Source organism: Dioszegia hungarica (assembly GCF_025882075.1).
Source record: "Dioszegia hungarica strain PDD-24b-2 chromosome Unknown MKK02contig_16, whole genome shotgun sequence".
In the NCBI taxonomy this organism is placed as follows: domain Eukaryota; kingdom Fungi; phylum Basidiomycota; class Tremellomycetes; order Tremellales; family Bulleribasidiaceae; genus Dioszegia; species Dioszegia hungarica.
Window position 1 is genome coordinate 953245 of NW_026515773.1, and position 17676 is coordinate 970920.

Consider the following 17676-nt stretch of genomic DNA (forward strand, 5'->3'; position numbering starts at 1 on the left):
GCGGAAACCATGGAAAGGTGCAGAGTGTCAAGCTATAATATAACGATATCAGGCTCATTTTCCGGTTGTTGAGTACCAGTATATAGGATCTTGTATTTGTTGAGTGCCTACGGATAGATCAATGCATTGGATGATAGCTACAGATGACGTTCACTATACAAGCTCTCAAATCGAGATCTCCATCCCGCCGTTCATCTCATCCCCATTGACACCATTCAGCTTCTTGGCCAACTCCGCCTGCGCCAATATGTAGTCAAGTGAGAAGTTATTCTCTTCCGTCCTATTCACATCAGCTGCCGATTTCCATCAAGAGAGGGATCCGAGGAAACTTACAATTTGGTGACACTGCTCTCAAAGCCCATCAAGCCCTTCATCAACCCCCTAAACGCCGCACCCATCTCCTGCCTCCTTTCCCTCAGATACCGCCCATGGCACGTCAATATCGCCGCGACCCAGAGTAGATCGAACTCGACGTGCGGGCTCCGCTCGATATGGTGCGCAATGAAACGGAGAACCTGCGGTACGTAGATCTGCGGTAATTGCTGCGCGACCAGGCGGATATCTGTAGGTGGGGTAGACTCGTAGGTCCGTTGAATAAGAGGAAGTTCCGACAGCCGGAGCGCCATGATGAACGCAACGAGGTGGTCGCCGTCCGCTAGCGTCTGGAGGATGGTCTCGGGTGTGAGGTCAAGGGAGAGGTCAAAGGGGTCAAAGGTGGCGCTCTCATCTAGCGAGTAGATGAGAAGTCCCTCCGTGCTCGCTGCCGCCCAGCTTCGACCGGTTGCCGAGAAGCGCACGCACATAGTACGCGCCTCTCGCCTGTACCGCCGCTTGCTCAAATCTCCCCTCTGCGCCCCCGGAAGAGAGACGTCTAGCCTGTCCTCCAGATCCGACGCGTCCCCGGTGGTATCGATTCCGTCGATCGGACCAGCCGAGGTCATCTTCCTCGAATCCAGCAGCTCCTGCGTCCCGTCCAGACTCAGATTCTCCGAGATCTGGAACTTCTTCACCATGACCCCTTCACGCACGTCGTAGATGACGACATACTTGCTGCTTCCGCCCGCAATGATGCACGCCCCGTCCGCCGTATAGGTGATGGAGTTGAAGTATTTCGATGCAGCATTGTTGGCCGCTGACCGCCGATCATCGATCTTCCGTCCACCCGAGATGTCTTTCCGGCCCTCGACGACCGAGGTGATCTCGCCTTCCGGGATGGAGATGAATGTGAGCTGGCCATCCAGCGTGGAGGCGCAGACCTCCTTCCCGTCCGGCCGGAAAGCAATAGCGGTTGCTTCCGACGAGACAGTGACCGGATCGGTGGCTCGCGACCTGCCGAAGACGGACCACAGCCGTACCGAGCGGTCCCATGAGGACGAGGCGAGCTGGTTCCCCGTAGGCGAAAAGGCGAGACCGGACACCGGCGCCGTGTGACCAGACAGGATATCGAGGAGTTTACCGGTCTGGACAGACCACATGTAGATCTCAAAGGTGTCCAGACTGCCGGCGCAAACGACGTCTCCGCTAGGGTCGACGGCGAGGGAGCTGAATTGTACCGGTGTGGGTGAGGTAAATGTCCGGAAGTTCCGATACCGCACGAGATCGAATGCGCGGACGGTTCCGTCCAGACTCGCCGAGAAGAGCACCTGGCCCCCTTTGGCAAACTCGACGGCTGATATCCCCGCCGAGTGCTCGGGAAAGGTGACGAAGCAGAAGCCCGAGGTGGCATTCCAGAGCTTCACCTTGCCGTCTTCTCCCCCTGTTGCAATATTCTGCCCGTCCGCCGAGTACGCCAGGGTGTTCATGTCGTAGTAATGCCCTTGCTGCTTGAGGACGTATGACTCGGACTGCCATTCCCATACGAGAAGCTGCCCGAGCTTGGACGCGCCGAAAGCCAGCCACTCGCCCGAGGGGTTGACGGCAACGGAGGAGATCTTCTCGTTGGAGATGGAGAGGGTGTGGATGGGGGTGAAGTCCGGCATCTCCCATAGCCCGAAGACACCGGTGGAGAAGCCGACGATGAGGAGGGAGGTGCGTGGATGGAATGTAGCGCAGACGGTCTTGGTACCTGGCTGGTTGAAGAAGTGGCGTCCATGGATACCCCAGCGGGTGTACGCAACGGTATGGTCGATACTGTTGTTGAGACCAGAAGCGGAAGTGGAGGGAGCGTCGAGGATGTCCATCTCGACGTCCGAGTCATCCTCGTCGATGGCTTTCTTGGCCGCCCAGGTGAAGACTGCGCCGTCTCTAGAGACAGTGTATATCTGCGGGTCAGCTGGGGGCGCCCTGGCGGCAAACGTGCTAGCTCACAGTCTTCTCGTCGTCCGAAAAGAACGCAGCAATGACCACATCCCGGTGTCCACCAAACTTCTTCGGCTGGAATCCCTCAACAGGATGCAGAGTATATAGCCGAGCAGTCATATCTTTCGACGTGGTGATAAAATATCTGTTATCGTCAGCTTTCGGCTATCCATGTATAAGGCTCATCTGCCAGCTGACCTTGACGTCTTGCTCCAGCAAATGCTGACCACATCCCCCGCATGCCCAGTATATGTCCGATGCAGCACAAATGGCGCAAACTCTCTTGCGATCGCCGAGGGCGTCTCCCACACCTGCACCTGCTGCCCGTGGGTGATGGCGAAGTATTTCCCATCCGGAGAGAAGGCGGCGTGCGAGACAGGCGCTTTGAAGGTGATATGATGGAGGGTTGTGCCTTTTCGGAAGTGGACGAGGAGTGCTCTTCCATCTGCCTCTGTCAGCTTTTGCTGAATCAGGCGGGCCGAGGTCGACTGACCTTGGTCGATAGAGAGCAGGAGCTGCCCGTCCGGTGAAAGAGCGATACAAGCGATATTCTTTCGGTTCTCGAAGGCTAATGTGCGAGATTTGTTGCTGAGACTTTGTCAGCTCTTGGACCTTCCGGCCTGTAGACATAACGCTAGAAGTCGCCAGCCGGAGAAGCTCACTTGACAAGGTCGAACACAGATACCCGATTCCCCACAGGACTGAGGACCGAGTTTCCGTCCGGAGTGAACACCACGTTCCCCTGCCGATAAACCGTCCCGCACAGGTTCTGGAAGGCGAAGTTGGACTTCATTTGAGCTCTTCCGGGCTGACTGTAGCTAGATGTATATAGGCAGAAGCTGGAAGTATAGAGATCAGTGCTTTGAGCGAGGTGGACCTGGACCTGATCCACATTGAAATTTCAGCTTTCCCACAGTGTCCCTGTGAGCCGATCACGCGCCTCTCTTCTTTTGATTTTGCCACCCGCCCAGGCCCGCCGACCTTTGTTGACATCGTCAACCAACCTCGTTGTAGTCAGCGCTATGGCTTCTCGGCCACCCTTGTCGACCTCAAGAAGAGAGAATACGGCGATGAAGGGAGCTCACGATGCGGTGGATCTGGAAGCCAAGCTTAACAAAGCCCTCGCCAGTCTAGCTGGGGAGAGGCGGAAGCGGGCCGAGGTTGAGGGAGTGCTGGAGGTTCTCAGGCGGGACAGAGGCAAGTCTAGACTTGCTATAGCTTGGTGCTCATAAGATATGGAGCTAACGATACAAAGAGTCTGCGGGCGCCGGCATGACTCTCATCAAGCAAGAAGTCCGTCTTACAATGCCACTTATCGTGCTATGGATCGCTGATGTTCAGCTCGAATACGCCCAAGCCGAGATCAAGGCGCAAAAGACCACGATTATGCGACTATCCGCGGCTTCAGCCACATCTTCTGCCAGCGCGACCAGCAGTATCGAGGCCAAGCTGCAGGATCTGGTCCATAAGCACAACCAGTACAAGGCGAAGGTGCGTTGGCTTCTCTGTCCTCCTTGCCGAGGGAATTGTGAGACTGACTCAATACAGCATCACGCAGAAGTGCAGGAACTTCAATCATCCAACACCACTCTACAATCATTCATCTCGGCTCTCGAGACAGCCAAAGCTGCGGACAAGCAGACCATTACCGACCTCCGCGGCGAACGCGCTATCCTCAAGAAGGAGCTTGAGATCATCCGCTCCAAACCGGTGGGTCCACCGCCAGCCGACAAGGCAGGCGAGATGGATCGCTTCAAGGCTGAGCGGCGGGCGTGGAGGGAGGAGAAGCTTGCTTTGGAGGCCAGGGTGAAGCATCTGAAACACGGTCATGAAGACATGGAAACGCTGAGGATCAGGGTGGAAGAGCTGGAGGCGGACGTGGCAAGGCGGGAGGTAGCTCTGCGGGACGCTGCACAGGCGTGCGCTGGGGTGCTAGAGGGGAAGGTGGAGCGTCGGCTGTGTGAGCAGGCGAGGGACGAACTGGCGATCGAGCGGTCGCTTCGAGTCGGGACCCAGCTGGCATGGCGGGCGAGTCGAAGAAGGTGCCGCTTGCTCGAGGAAGAGAACGGCCAGCTGAGAACGAGGGTGACCGAGATGGAAAGCGAGCAGGATGTCCTGCATCGCGATTTCGCTACTCTCCTTGCAGAGCGGAAAGCCGACCGCGAGCTCCGCACAACATACGTCGGGCCGCCATACGCCAGCCAAGCGCCCCTCCCCTCCGATACCGCCGACACCCTCCAGCTCCTTGACCTGGCTAGTATCCACATCGCAATCATCACTTCCCACCACCAGAACACCTCCGACTATCACCTCACGTCCATCTCATCACTATCTCACGACCTCAGCCGGGCCCTATACTCCCTCTCGGCAGCTCGTACCGCCCTAGCAGACCTTCAGGCTAGGACATCAACGGCGTCGGCCGATCTGGAAGAAGCACGCCTCGTGCATGCCAATTGTGCGGACCAGGTCTTCGAGTGGCGTACAGAAGCCAGTAGGGCGAGTGCGCAGGAGTGTCGGTTAGAGAGCGAGTTATGTGATATGCGTGTCAAGCTGGAAAAGCTGGAGATGCGGACGTCGGAGGAGAGGGAGATGCTGAGACGGGCAAACGAGGGGACGGCGAGGTGGGGGGCGGCAAAGGTCGCGCTCGAAGACGAGGCGCAGATGTGAGCTCAGATCCGCTTCACATCCGGGCAGCAGGAAGCTGACTATCAGGCTGCGACAAGCTCTGGAAGATGCGGAAGACGTACAGGAGCGATACGACGCCCTCGTAGAAGAAGCGGATATACTCCGATCGCGCGAAGCTATGGCGCTGGAAGATGCAGATCGGCTAGGAATGCAGAACGCGGAGTTGATCGGGCATGGGAATGGTGGCCAAAAGATCTCTTACGTCGAGGGTCTGCGGAGGGAGATGGCTATGGTCAAGCACGTGAGTGCATAGGGCATGACTGGTACTAGGAGCTGACGAAAAGGAACTCGCCACTGCTCGTCATCACCTTAACGCATCTACCGCCCAGATATCCGCCTTGACCGCCGAGATTGACTCGTACAAGTCTATAGCGCCGTCTTTGCTCGCTTCGATGGGAGTGGGGAGGTTGCGGGTGGTGAGGCGGCAACCTGAGGGAGGAGAGGTACTGGGTGCGAGTCTGGCGAGGAGGAGCGTCTCGACCTCTGGGCCGACTGCGGGACGGTGGTGAGCCGGGGGCACGGAGCTTGGTATTTCGGGAGGGCGATTTGGGAAGACATCTGTATCGGGGTCCGGTTGTAGGTGTAAATGTGACGAATTGACGTGTTGACCTCCTCTGCGTACGCGACCGGAGCTGCCGCGCACTATCTCCCCGACCTCAATCCACCTTCTGCCTCGTCTCCCCTGGCGCCAGCTCGCCCCGTTGTACCGGCGCGGCTGCTCTCCGGCTGAAGCGCCAGATCTTCCTGACGAGATACGCCCATCCTAGCCAGATAGCCACAGCGGTAATTATCTCGACCGGGATTTGGTGTTCCGCATGCCCAACCGGCAGAGTAAGCGTCATGGGCGCTCCGCTAGGGTCGAACTGGATGACCGGAGGTTGAGCCACCGGGATCTCGCCGTGGAAGTGTCTGGAATTTTTGCTTTCTGAACCGGTAGAGTGAGGTGCAGGTGGAATAGCAAAGACTATAATCGTCAGCCGGGATACCGGCGGGAGAGGACGGAGTGAGCGAGACGTACTCTGGTCAGGATCCTCCGACATGGCACATAACCAACTCCCCCTGACCTCTCCTCCTCCTTCTCCAAACACTATCACCTCCCTCTCCCCTTCTCCGCCCAGTCCTGGGGCGAGATATCGCCCATGAAGCGGAATCTCGAGCTCCAGAGCTTCCGCCCTCAGCTCCAGCGCGACACTAAGCCTCGTCATCTCCTCCACCTCCTCCCCCAGCCGGTTCGTGATCATCACCGGTACAGTGCGGACCGGGCGCTCAATATCAATGATATCAGGCTTGAGCATCCAGGCCTTCATAGCTCTGTCATCATCACCGCCTGCCGCCAGACGCGGTGGGAAGGATCCGACCGTACCGCACCGAGCCGGGCGGAGGATGCTTGGTATCATGCCCCATCGATCCGCCAGCTCGTCCCGGTCGATAAAGACCGCGTCTGGAAGAGCGACCGAAATGAGGGCGTAGCATCCTTTGGTTCGTGGAGGAGGTGTGGTGGGGGACGGGCGCACCGTGATGCGGAGTAAGGGGTGGAAGGTGCGTTCAAGGGGGTGGAGGGTGATGTTGAGGTGGCCGGTCAGACGGTCGCCGAGGCCGGGGAAGTCATACTGCTCTGACTTGGAGGCAGGAGAAGGAGGACGTGCCATTGCTGTCTGGCGGGAGATCCTCAGCCGATGTAAAGGGATGGGACCGGAGTGGCAAAAAGAGAGGGTGGTATCGAAGACTCAAAGAAGCTCAAAGGGCGCGACCAGCCAGTCCAATTTGAGGAATGTGGAGCGGGAACTCAACCCAAAGTCTCCCAAAGCATCTTGCCTTCTTCCTTCATTCTACCAAAGTAGACCTCACACCTCGCCATCCTTCTACCCGTCTCGGCGACCTCCCTTTTCATCATGCCCTCCGGCGGCACATTCCCCCCTTCGACCCCGAAGCGGCGCAAGCTCGAATCGGAACCGGATCTGACGTCCGTATCATCGTCGCACGAATCTCCCTCGACTCCCCTCGCCGGTCCGGTAGCTGAGGAGTTCATCGGCATCCCCGAGCTTCGTCAGCGTATGCTGGGCTTCCTCTCCCCCCTTGAGCTCACAAGCTTCATGAGGGTCAAGAGGGAGTTCATGTATGACACAGCCAAGGTGCTGTATCACACCATGCCGTATAATCATGTGAGGCTGCGCATGAGCCAGTCGGGAAGTGTAAGCCTGCTCTGTGTCATACGATGGCTTAGGAGCAACGCTGATGATGCACAGGCTCGTCAGAAGATGTACTGCGACGCCGTTCACACCATCGATGCGACCACCATGACCCTCTCGCCCACGGTGTTGCGCGAGCTCAACATCGAGAACCTTCCGGCAAGCGGGACGGCGCGCAAGACCCACATCGCGAAGTGGGTCTCACAATATCGGCCTCAACTCATCAACGTCCTCGTTCCTCAGCTCCGGGCAAAGTGCTCTGGCCTCCAGAGTATCCACTTCGGCAGCCCGTACAAACCTTTCGGTAAACGGTCGTGGACCGTGCACTTTCGCCGCGCCATGGGCAAACGCTGGGACATGCCAGACGAGGCAGTCACTGCCGACTGGCATATCACGTACGCGGTCACGCGTACCCTCGACCTCTCTCTGCCTCCCCCAAAGAGGTTCCAACCCAGTCGTCCTCGGTCTCCCTCGGAGGCCTTCGTAATGCGCCCTCGGTTCGACCTGATGTTGGGCGCTAGCGGGCCCACAGTACACGCCGACTGGCTGACTGTCCGTGGTCTGAAAGGCCGGAAGCCTCTCAGTGACATCTGGCGCGCCGTCAACTTTGGCAAGCTACCGGTCGAGCTTGGCCTAATCACTTCGCTCTTCAAGCGTCAAAGGTCCGCCGGTCATCCCGAACGCCTGCAGCGGGTCGTCGCCGAGTACTTCGCGCCATACAACTTCGCGGCGTTCCAAATCTTCGCTCGGGTCGCCGGTACATCCATAACACATCTCGCTTTGGCGGATCGCTACGATGCATCAGGAGTATGCCTATCCTTTGCACAACTCCCCGATATCATCCTTCTCGTTCAATCCCACCTGCCCAATCTCAGCGTTCTTCGCATTGCGTTGAGCGGAATTGCCCAATCCGAAAGGCTCCTCAAGGACAAGCTAGTTCCAGAGCTTCTCGATTCACCCGGTTCAATTCGCACTCTCAAGATCTTCGCGGAGCCTTCCTATGCCGGCGGGCTGTTCAATACAATCCGGATACTGGCGCGTCTCTGTGGAAAAGGAGCCGAGCTGGATATCAGTAACTCTTTCAAGCAGGTATGGGGCAGTACGATTCAGTCTGATTTACTGAGATACCTCCAAAGGTGAGCGCTATTCATTGCCAAGTATTATTGCAGATGCTGATCATATCCTAGTAGCACACAGCAAAGGCGATATCACCTGGCGATTGCGGATTTCGGACGCATGGGCATCTCCATGCCCCACAGTATCTTTGGCCTCAGCTACTATCCGGATGGTCGACCCATCTCCCCTCGCGACAGGCCTGCGTCAGCACCATCGACTACCGCTCAGACAGCTGCTGCATCCTCTACGGTCAACCTACTTCCCGGACGACTCGGTGCCCCAGGCGCCATCCTCTATCCCAGCAACGGCAACACGACTTAGCTTCGGCGCTAGCGGGGGACGGGTTCCGCACGGGAGTGTCAGGAGATTCAAATGAAGACGGAGTTTGGGAAGTCGGCAGGGGCCGCATCATGAGCCAGGTTTGTGATGGAGATTGTAAGGGTCACGGCGGGCACTGAGACGGAGAAGGGCGTGGGACTAAGCGAGATGTGTATATGGGCCCGGGGTCAATTCTGCAGTCCCAAGCAACACAGGTACTGTACAATGCGTATGATACTTCACCATAATACTCATGTAGCCACTCTGCAGAGGTCGTGGTACGGCTTGGTCCACCAGAGCTATCATGTTTGTCGCTTCATCAAGCCTCCTCACTCCGCAGCATCCGAGGAATGCGGAGCACGCAAAGTCCGGAATTCCGATTCCGGACCGGAATTTCCGGACGCCTGAAGGCAGCAAGCAAGCCAGACGGACCTTGCGTTTGCTCTTCCTTCTCGCACAAGAGCAAGTAGTACCATCGCCCTGACCGACCGCCTCTCCCTCCATCATGTCGTCCTCGGCCGACCGCCCGTCCAAGAAGCGTAGGACCACCACGGCCGCGCCTCAGACCGGGCCTACAACCGCGGTGACTCAAGTGCAGTTATTCGGCGCCGAACTTGTCGCCAATCGGGAGCTGCGCCAGCGCTTGCTCCGCTTCCTTCCCGGTGACGACCTGGCAAGGCTCATGCGAGTGAAGGAGAGCTTTCAGGAAGATGCGGCAAGTCTGCTGTATGCCAGTGTGGGGTATGACCAGGTCAGACTTCGCATGAGCAGCTCGTCGACGGTGAGCTTTTGCCACGACTCGCTGACGGCTGAAGCTGACTTCCGCAGCCCCGCCAAAAGATGTACTGCTATTGCGTGAGAAACATCGATGCGACCACCATGACCCTCTCACCTACGGTCATCTCGCAGCTCAACATCCGGAATCTCCCCGAAAGCGGATCGGGGCGGAAGCGACGCATCGCCCAATGGCTTCGAACCAACTTTCGTTCTCAGCTCATCAATATCATCGTTCCTCAGCTCTTGTTCAAATGCCCCGGGCTGCAGAGCATCCAGTTCGGCAATAAGTACGAGGCGTTCGGCAGTCCTTCCTGGACTGTCTACTTTCGGCCGGCCACGGATACGCGCTGGGACGAGCCAGGCACGCCCGTCACCGCCAAATGGCATATCGTCTACGTCTCCACTATCAAGTTCGACATATCGCTCCCTCTGCCTTCTCTCACCACCTTTCCCAACCCGAAAGCTCCGTCCACCGCATACGCTATCCGTCCTCGGTTCGACCTTGTCTTGACATCGGGTGGGCCGGCGATACATGAAGACTGGCAGACCTACGTCGGCAGGCGTGGGCTTACCTGCTTCAGTGACGTCTTTGGTGCCATCAATCTCGGCAATCTACCGGTTGACGTCGACACGTTGTCCTTCTTGTACGTATTCCAGAAATACGCTGGACATAAAAAACTCCTGCATGACATCACGGCGGATCGGGTCAAGTCATACAGCTCCAGTGACTTCCGGTTGCTCGCTCTGATCGCTTCCTCGTCCTTAACGCATCTATCGCTGGTGGATCGCTACGATTCCTCCCGCGCCTCGATCGATTTCGCAGAGCTTCCGGAGTTGATCAACACCATCCGCTGTCGACTGCCCAATCTAAAAGTTCTTCGCATCGCACTGCGCGGGATCGCCGGCGCCGAAGATTCGCTGAAGCAGAAGCTTCGGAACGGGAAGCTCTCAAGTTCACGACCTGGCCCCATCGTCAAGCTCAGCATCTTCACCGAGCCGTATTCCGGCCGACGCTTCAATATCATCCGCTTACTATACAAGGCCTGCGCTCAGGGGGCTGAGATCGCTATCGGTGATTCTGTCGGTGGGGAGTGGAGCTGGTCTCAGCAAACTGCGTTACTGGCATATCTTCGAAGGTGAGACTCGATTCACTTGGCCCCTTGATGCGCATAGTAAGCCCGTTGCTGATCAACATAGTCGTCCAGCGACGCAACGGTACTATCTGGCGGCAGCGGACCTTGTGTCAATGGGCATCACTACCCCTCAACAAGTCTACGAACTCGAGTATCACCGCAGCGGCCGTCCGATCAGCCCGGCAGCTCGACTTACGGCGGAATGGTTAGCGCAGGCTAAAGCATCCGCGATGCTCGCTACGTCGACTATCATCTCCGGCGTCCAAGAGGCCACTTCACAGCTCGCGCGAGCTGCAGCAGCCTTGGCTTCGAAATCCGTCGAAAAGGACGACATCAGCGCGGAGACGGCGGCGCTGCTCGAAGCTGTCAAGGCTTTCGGTCCAATCTCTACGCAAATCGGGGCGATAGCGGACCAGGCGAAGGGGATGCAGGACGGGATCGCTCATTGTCAGGGATTGATGCAGGCGGGACGGGAGGTGTAGGGGTTGCAGGGCAGAGTGGGAAGGTTGACCGTGAGGTAGGCGAACTGTACATTTAGGACGAGCAAATCAAGCAGGTATAGCGAATAGCTCAGGCTCAGGTCTCGCTTCGTACTCTGTAGATGTTTATATAAATCGTATAAACACTCACATACGCATGCTCGTCAAAGTCCCAGCTTTCGTAGCATCGTCCATCAGCACGCAACTCGTTCCCCCGCCCGGCCTCACCGGATCCGGATCTGATATCTACCGGACGAGCTGGACAAGAGCAAAATGCAGATGCAGATCTCACTTTGCCTTCTCTCTTCGCTTTTCACCCTGCTTCAGCGAGAGCTTTCATCTCCACTACCGTCAGCACGACTCCGATCACCGGCCCTCCATCATGTTCTCCTGCGGAACCTTCTCCCCGCCGGCCCGGAAGCGGGCGAGTCAAAGTATACCTCCCCCAAATCTCGTATCTACCTCCTCCACGTCCGACCCCGATTGTGCAGCGCGGCGGTTCATACAAGTCCCCGAGCTTCGGCAACACCTGCTCAGTCTACTCTCTCCTCATGACCTAGCGATCTCCATGCGGGTGAGGCAGGGCTACATGTACGATGTAGCCTCGATATTGTACCATACGGTCCCGTATAATCAGGTGCGATTGAGGATGTCTATCCAAACCGTGAGTTCCTCCTTGTTTGGTTGAGCTCTGTCGAGCTTGATTATCAGCTGATCATGCAGCCGCGACAGCGTATGTACTGCTCAGCAGTCCGAATCATCGACGCTACCTCCATGACACTCTCATCAGCCATGCTGCACGACCTCGGCGCCCCCGTGCTGGAGAACGCAGAGCCGGAGCAAGTCCATGCGTGGCTCCGCACGTATCGTCCCGAGGTTATCAACCTCATCGTCCCCCACCTCCGGGCCAAATGTAACAGTCTGCGCACCATTAGGCTCGGGAGCGCCTACGAGCCCTTCGGTCACGACTCGTGGGAGGTACACTTTCGGCCCGCCCAGAAATCGGACAAGCCATGGCATGTAGAGCACATCTACGCCATCAGGTATGACACATCCCGACCGGTCCCTTCTCGGTGGAGTCCGACCGTACCGGCTGCTCCCTCGCCCGAGTATGCGGTGCGGTCCCGCTTCGACCTCAAGCTCTCTTCCGCTCATGGTCCCATTCATGAGAGCTGGACGGGCGCCTTTTCCAACGGGAAATCGTGCTCGTCTTTGTGCCGCTCCATCGACTTTGGCGAGGTTGAGGTCAGCCTCCCCACCATCACCGCGCTATACAAATGGCAATCGTCCGCCGAGCACATGGATAGGCTCGGAATCATCATTGCCATCAACGTCCCAACAATCAGTCGGGTCGACTTCGGCAAGTTCGCACGAGCTGCGTCGGCCTCGTTGACACACCTGGACCTAGCGGGCGGATCCGGCGAACGCATGATCACGGTCTCGGCGAAAGACCTTACCTTCCTGGTGTCAAAGACCAGCAAATACCTACCCAATCTTCAGCTCCTCGCCATATCTACCGATGTCATCTCGCGGGCGGCATCGGCGTGCCAGAAGAAGATGCGGCGGCATCACCTTGACTCTCCCGGTTCTGTCAAAGAGCTCTCTATCCGGACCACCGTCGAGCCCAAGCGCTTGCTTCGCGTCATCCGGTTTCTGGCTCGGATCTGCCACCCAGACGCCGACCTTCATATCGGCAGGTCTGTTCGTGGGCGGCCGCGCGATGACGGGGAGGAGCAGACCGGATACCTCAGGTTCCTTCTTTCGTACGTCATCCATTGCTGTTCATCCATGACGACCTAGAGTATGTGTGCTCAGCGCTGATCATTAGTCAGGGCATCTATCGACGGCGTCACCTGGCAGTCGCAGATCTCGTCCATCTCGGCGTCACCAGTTACAAAGAGGCCCTCGCTCTGGAGTTTCACCCTAATGGCGAGCCTCTCCGGCGGTGCGAGTCTTATGCCGCCAGATTTGCCGAGCAGGCGCTACAGGCCCAGCAGGCTGTTGGGCTCGTCTCAGATACCATCCTACCCCATCTCGAAGCGAGCCTGCGCAGATTGGCGGCGGAGGCGGAGCGGTTCAAGGAGAGATCAGAGACAGCGACTCAGGCGGAAATCGAGGCCGGGGCGGAGATGCTTTGGGTGGCGGCGGTCGATATGGGCCGCTCGTCGGAGCCGCTGAAGGGCGTGTTGAAGGCTACGGATCGCCTTGGGCTGGGAATTACTCGGTACGCAGGCTCTCAGTCTTTGTTCACACATTCTGCCAGATGACGGCCGTAATCGGGGATATCTGGGAAATGGGGGGTTTAGCTGAGACTGAGGATGGGGACTTTGGCGTAATCTTTGGTATCATTGATATCAGATGGAGGACTGTAGTGCTCATCTGTCATGGTCGTGATAGGTGTATTCTGTCTCCTCTGCCTACCCTGTCCACTGTCGCCTAGCTCGCCGAGAGCTGTAGAGGAGGTGAAATCTGATCATAATCTGAAACCTGCGTGATCCGTGCGTCCGATCTCGCAAGTCCACCCTGCAAAGGTTGTTTGGTCTCAGACATCTGGCTTCGACTTCACCTCCATACATCACCCTCACCTGTGACACCCTCCCCTCTCTCTCTCTCTCCATACATCCCTCGCCTTTTTGATCAATCAAGATGTTGTTCGCCGTCCTCCCCCTCCTCTTCCTCGCCACCTCAGCGCACGGTCCGTCCTTCCGACTGCCCCACCGCGTCGAAAGCAAATGCTGATGCTGACGCGTCCAGCTGCCCTCAGCATCCTCTATCCAAACACCAACACTGTGTGGTACAAGAACAACACGGTCGCTCTGAACTGGACAGCCACGAACCCATCGACGGACACGTACTTCTTCCGAACCTTCTTGGGGAACTCGGATTCGGGGTTGTTGGCGACCAATCAGAGCTTGGCTGATCAGAGTGAGTCCTGTGGCTTTGCGCCTAGGTGCTTCCAGCTGTCTGACCCGGTGGAACCGTCCCAGGTGGCATATAGCTGATCCGACAGCGAACGCTACAGCCAGCTACGTCCGCGTCCTCCTTCCCGGTGTACCATCGGGTGGCGGCTACGTCGTGTACTTTGTCAACTCTACGAACGAATCGCAAGTATTCGCGACTAGTCAGCCGTTCAGGATCGAGGATGGCATAGGTGAGCTTTTGTCAGCAGCTCGTCGGCCAGCCGGACTTACGGCTCACCATGGTAGTTGCAACATCCACCACCCCGCCCAGCTCGCAGACCGCCAGCCCTTCTTCCAATAACAATATCCCTAATGCTCAGTCCAACACGTACGTCACATCGGATGGCCGTGTTCATGATCATCGATCAGCGCTGAGCTGACTTGAGCAGTGCCAACCCCTTCGCCTCATCCTCCCGCGCAGCAGCCATGGGCCTCAAGCCGAATTACGATTCGCTCTCTTCCCTGCTCGCACAGGGTGCGGCGGTGATGCTGTGTGTAGGCGCAGGAGTGGGCATGCTGGTGTAGAGGCTGTATGATAAGGGCGCACTCTGCCGAGCCAGCCTCATGGACATTTCTCTCATATTGTACGACCTCATACGACCCGTAATGTGACCCCTATAATGCATTAATGCTACCGGTAATGCTTTCCCTTGTCCGCTTCGCCAATTTAGAAAGCAAACACACCATGATGAGTCTCATGTCGTCGGAGGAGTGGTGATGTGTCAGCCAGTGCCTGGCGATGAGTACGAGGTGCGGGAAGTCCACTTTGCCAAGGCTCCGTTGATATCCGACCTGATCTCCCTTCTGCCCAAAAGCATAAATAGCCCAATCCATATCTCTACAAACCACACCCCACTCTTAAGCGGCGTGCTTGCTCTTCCTCGCCTGGAGCTTCCTGTTGTAGAACTCGAGCTCCTTTCCTTCGAGGATGTAGCCGTCGGCGCGTCCGGACTGACCAGGGCGGGAGGTGATGACGGCGAGGAGACGACCAGCCTTGAATTGCTGTTCGAGGAGGGGGTCGAGCTTGGCAGTCTTTTTGCGCTCGTCGAGGATCCGCTTGACGTGGTTGGACTGCTTGGCCTCGGGGTCGGCCTCGGCAAGCTTTCCACCTCGGGCGGCGGGCTGGGCGTACTAGCATAATCAGCTTGGTCCGTACTACAAAGCGGAGGTGAAAGCTTACGTGGGACTCGTACCACTGCCTGAAAGGGGTAGCGTCAATGTCGACGATGGCCGACTTGACAAGGGTCTGGGTACGGAGAAGCTCGTTGTTGGATGCGTTGTATCGCTGAGAGTCAGCGAATATTCTCGCAAAATTTCGGCAGAGCCTCCCCATGTCTACATCCTCCTGTGCTACTCCATCCCTGACACCATCCGCCCAGAGCATGTCCGCCCCTAGTCCCGAGCGCCAAAGCAGATATCCCACTCACCACCTGAATCAACCTCGTCTTCCTCGTAACCGTCTCGGATCCCCAGGCAAAGTTTCCAGTGTCGAGCCTGAGCGCACGGTACTTGGTGTTACCACCACGTACGCGCACCTCGTGAACACGCTTCGACGAGTCCAGCTTGGTCATGGCAGGTTGACGCCCAAGCTCGAACTTTCTCTTCTTACGGCTAGGTATATCAGCGCGGGTTTCATGTTGACCAAAAGACCAGACGTACTAGTGTGCCCGCCTGGCACCCGATGCGGAGCGCTTGTGGCGCGTGTCTCGTGCGATACCCATTCTGTAGGATCAGCATAGGCTCCTGCGATGGTGTGGCTCCAGCAATCCCTCCTCCCTGTCCGCCAATTCCATCTCCCTTTCTCCGTCTTATCCTTCCCCCCCAACCTTCCGGTCCCTCGCTTATCCACCGCTTGTCCGTCGCACTCGCCTGTTGCCCTGCTGTGAATGTCCGCTGTAGGTGAAAGTTGTTACTCACTTGTATGGATGAAGAGGAAGACTATGGACCGCTCACAACCAGAGCATACAATTGCGCCCAGCACCAAAGCGGAATCAAAATCCTCACTCAGCGCGACAGCCAGCCAACAGAAATGCCGGCATCCCCGGCTGGTATCGCCGAAACCCCGTGTGGCACGTCACCTCATCGCCGTTAAACACCTTCGCGTAACGCCGACGATGCCGCCGCGTATATTCCACGCTGCATCGCATGCACTTTCGCCCATGCATGTCGGTCATGCCTGTCAGCTGGCTCGGACCAGGCATCATAGTAGGTCTATACTTCGGCTCCACTCTCGTGTCATGAGATGAGGACTATTGCAGGTCCAGGTGCGCTACGACCGCCAACTTGGCTGCTAAGACGGGTGGCAGTTCCTACGAGACGTACTGAGGATCCTGACCGCTCAAGACCTGGGCACGGAATCTGTCGTGTCTGACTGATCTCTGATGCTAAAAGCTGGCGACTTGTCCGCAGGACAAAGCTTCTCTTCGTGCATCACCTTTTGCGTCTTTGCTTCATCAGACACTGCCGGTTGTAGCCAGTACGTCTTCAGGCAGCACAGCGGCCGGACAGCGCCATCACGTCAGTCGTGACTTCTAGCATGATCCCCCACCTTATCGGACTTCCCTTGATGCGGGATAATCCTTTCGCACCTCGTGGCCGTTTACGAGCCGCCCTTTGAGCTTGGACTATGGCTCTTGCTGCTCGAGGCCTCCTGTCCCGTTTGCCACTTACAAATTCACTGACACTGCACACTGGCTTACTCATCATTCGGCTCAGTCACCTTTCCCTCCATACTCTCTACTCATGATGAGCTCCACTGCAGCCACATACTGCCCCCACCGTGTCGTGCTCAAGGGGATGGAGACCGTCAGCCTTCCGCATGCTCAGATCGCAGGGCTCGCCCTCAATCCAAGCAGGGGCTACAGAATGCGGGGACGGTTCCTCTGCGAAGCGGCCGAAAGCAGTGCACGCGAGTCGCTGGCGATCTTCGAGGAGCTCGCGCGCGTCACTGATGCAGTATGTCATTAGGGACGCCTCATATCTGACTAGCTGACTGGACAACTCGCTGATAACCAGTCTGAGGATAGCATCAAGGGTATGACCGAATCAGAGCGGCAGATCGCTCTGCAAGGGCTGTTGACGAGGGCAGCCAAATCTCAGGATCGCCAGCGAAGTATCTTCGTCTCGGGACTCTGCTCCCAGGGTTGGACCGGCCTCGGGAGCTATCCGCAATACTGGGAAAGGCTCTCAAAGTTGACAAGCCAGACTGACGGAGGTCTCTCGGCGAACGAGGATACCCGGCCTCTCACTTAGCTCCTGCAGGAGAAGCTGCACCGACTGTCGTTCGTGAGTCTCGTACGATCAGCGTTGCCGCCTTAATGAGTGTATATAAGATGCTGATGAGAAGCCAAGCGCGTACGCGAAGGAGCTGACAGATGATGACAAGGTGACGGACGTGGAGGCTTTGCTGCGGTGGTACGAGAGATCGCAGATCAGTCAGCTGAATGGTTTCCAGTCCAAAGACAAGGTCGACGAGGACTGGACTGTCGTGGAAGGCACAACCCAAGAGGCCGAGAGAGCCTGAACGTGAGCCATCGTATGACGAGGGGAGCGGGTACAGTGATCGAAACAAGCTCGGGTCTTCTCACTCAGGTGATGAATAAGATGATACCGGGTCAGCCTATCAGGAGCCCATGAAGAGTCAATCCTCCTCCAGTTGTTTTAGTCGACAGAGCATTGTCGCAAAGAGTCAGAAAAGGGGTACGATCAGAGTGCCTTCGAA

At 57.3% G+C, this 17676-nt stretch overlaps 8 protein-coding genes across 8 annotated transcripts; 6 read left to right on the top strand and 2 right to left on the bottom strand.

Moving 5' to 3' along the window:
• Positions 1 to 165: 165 nt before the first annotated feature.
• On the bottom strand, positions 166 to 3091 carry MKK02DRAFT_34617 (putative WD repeat protein; the record flags this gene model as incomplete). The annotated part of the gene is made up of 6 exons (XM_053088982.1): positions 166 to 280; positions 334 to 2261; positions 2308 to 2443; positions 2497 to 2743; positions 2792 to 2886; positions 2961 to 3091. The coding sequence occupies 6 exons, from the start codon at positions 3089 to 3091 to the stop codon at positions 166 to 168; spliced, it is 2652 nt and encodes an 883-aa protein (XP_052943567.1).
• A 229-nt stretch (positions 3092 to 3320) lies between these two features.
• MKK02DRAFT_28559 (uncharacterized protein) lies at positions 3321 to 5865 on the top strand (the record flags this gene model as incomplete). The annotated part of the gene is made up of 6 exons (XM_053087585.1): positions 3321 to 3458; positions 3640 to 3789; positions 3847 to 4961; positions 5011 to 5224; positions 5268 to 5488; positions 5616 to 5865. 6 exons carry the CDS (start codon positions 3321 to 3323, stop codon positions 5863 to 5865), a joined length of 2088 nt encoding a protein of 695 aa, XP_052943568.1.
• A 1010-nt stretch (positions 5866 to 6875) lies between these two features.
• On the top strand, positions 6876 to 8609 carry MKK02DRAFT_38451 (uncharacterized protein; the record flags this gene model as incomplete). The annotated part of the gene is made up of 3 exons (XM_053090107.1): positions 6876 to 7175; positions 7230 to 8308; positions 8360 to 8609. 3 exons carry the CDS (start codon positions 6876 to 6878, stop codon positions 8607 to 8609), a joined length of 1629 nt encoding a protein of 542 aa, XP_052943569.1.
• Positions 8610 to 9111: 502 nt separating this feature from the next.
• On the top strand, positions 9112 to 10998 carry MKK02DRAFT_38452 (uncharacterized protein; the record flags this gene model as incomplete). Its single annotated transcript, XM_053090108.1, has 3 exons — positions 9112 to 9387; positions 9435 to 10519; positions 10581 to 10998. The coding sequence occupies 3 exons, from the start codon at positions 9112 to 9114 to the stop codon at positions 10996 to 10998; spliced, it is 1779 nt and encodes a 592-aa protein (XP_052943570.1).
• A 379-nt stretch (positions 10999 to 11377) lies between these two features.
• Positions 11378 to 13331, top strand: MKK02DRAFT_38453 (uncharacterized protein; the record flags this gene model as incomplete). Its single annotated transcript, XM_053090109.1, has 4 exons — positions 11378 to 11659; positions 11719 to 12758; positions 12824 to 13219; positions 13313 to 13331. 4 exons carry the CDS (start codon positions 11378 to 11380, stop codon positions 13329 to 13331), a joined length of 1737 nt encoding a protein of 578 aa, XP_052943571.1.
• Positions 13332 to 13641: 310 nt separating this feature from the next.
• On the top strand, positions 13642 to 14480 carry MKK02DRAFT_38454 (uncharacterized protein; the record flags this gene model as incomplete). The annotated part of the gene is made up of 5 exons (XM_053090110.1): positions 13642 to 13690; positions 13750 to 13920; positions 14006 to 14146; positions 14202 to 14283; positions 14345 to 14480. 5 exons carry the CDS (start codon positions 13642 to 13644, stop codon positions 14478 to 14480), a joined length of 579 nt encoding a protein of 192 aa, XP_052943572.1.
• Positions 14481 to 14813: 333 nt separating this feature from the next.
• On the bottom strand, positions 14814 to 15676 carry MKK02DRAFT_18266 (putative 40S ribosomal protein S8; the record flags this gene model as incomplete). Its single annotated transcript, XM_053085918.1, has 4 exons — positions 14814 to 15086; positions 15136 to 15240; positions 15383 to 15566; positions 15615 to 15676. 4 exons carry the CDS (start codon positions 15674 to 15676, stop codon positions 14814 to 14816), a joined length of 624 nt encoding a protein of 207 aa, XP_052943573.1.
• Positions 15677 to 16700: 1024 nt separating this feature from the next.
• MKK02DRAFT_28563 (uncharacterized protein) lies at positions 16701 to 17478 on the top strand (the record flags this gene model as incomplete). Its single annotated transcript, XM_053087586.1, has 5 exons — positions 16701 to 16910; positions 16971 to 17146; positions 17170 to 17240; positions 17302 to 17309; positions 17341 to 17478. 5 exons carry the CDS (start codon positions 16701 to 16703, stop codon positions 17476 to 17478), a joined length of 603 nt encoding a protein of 200 aa, XP_052943574.1.
• Between the last annotated feature and the right edge of the window lie 198 nt (positions 17479 to 17676).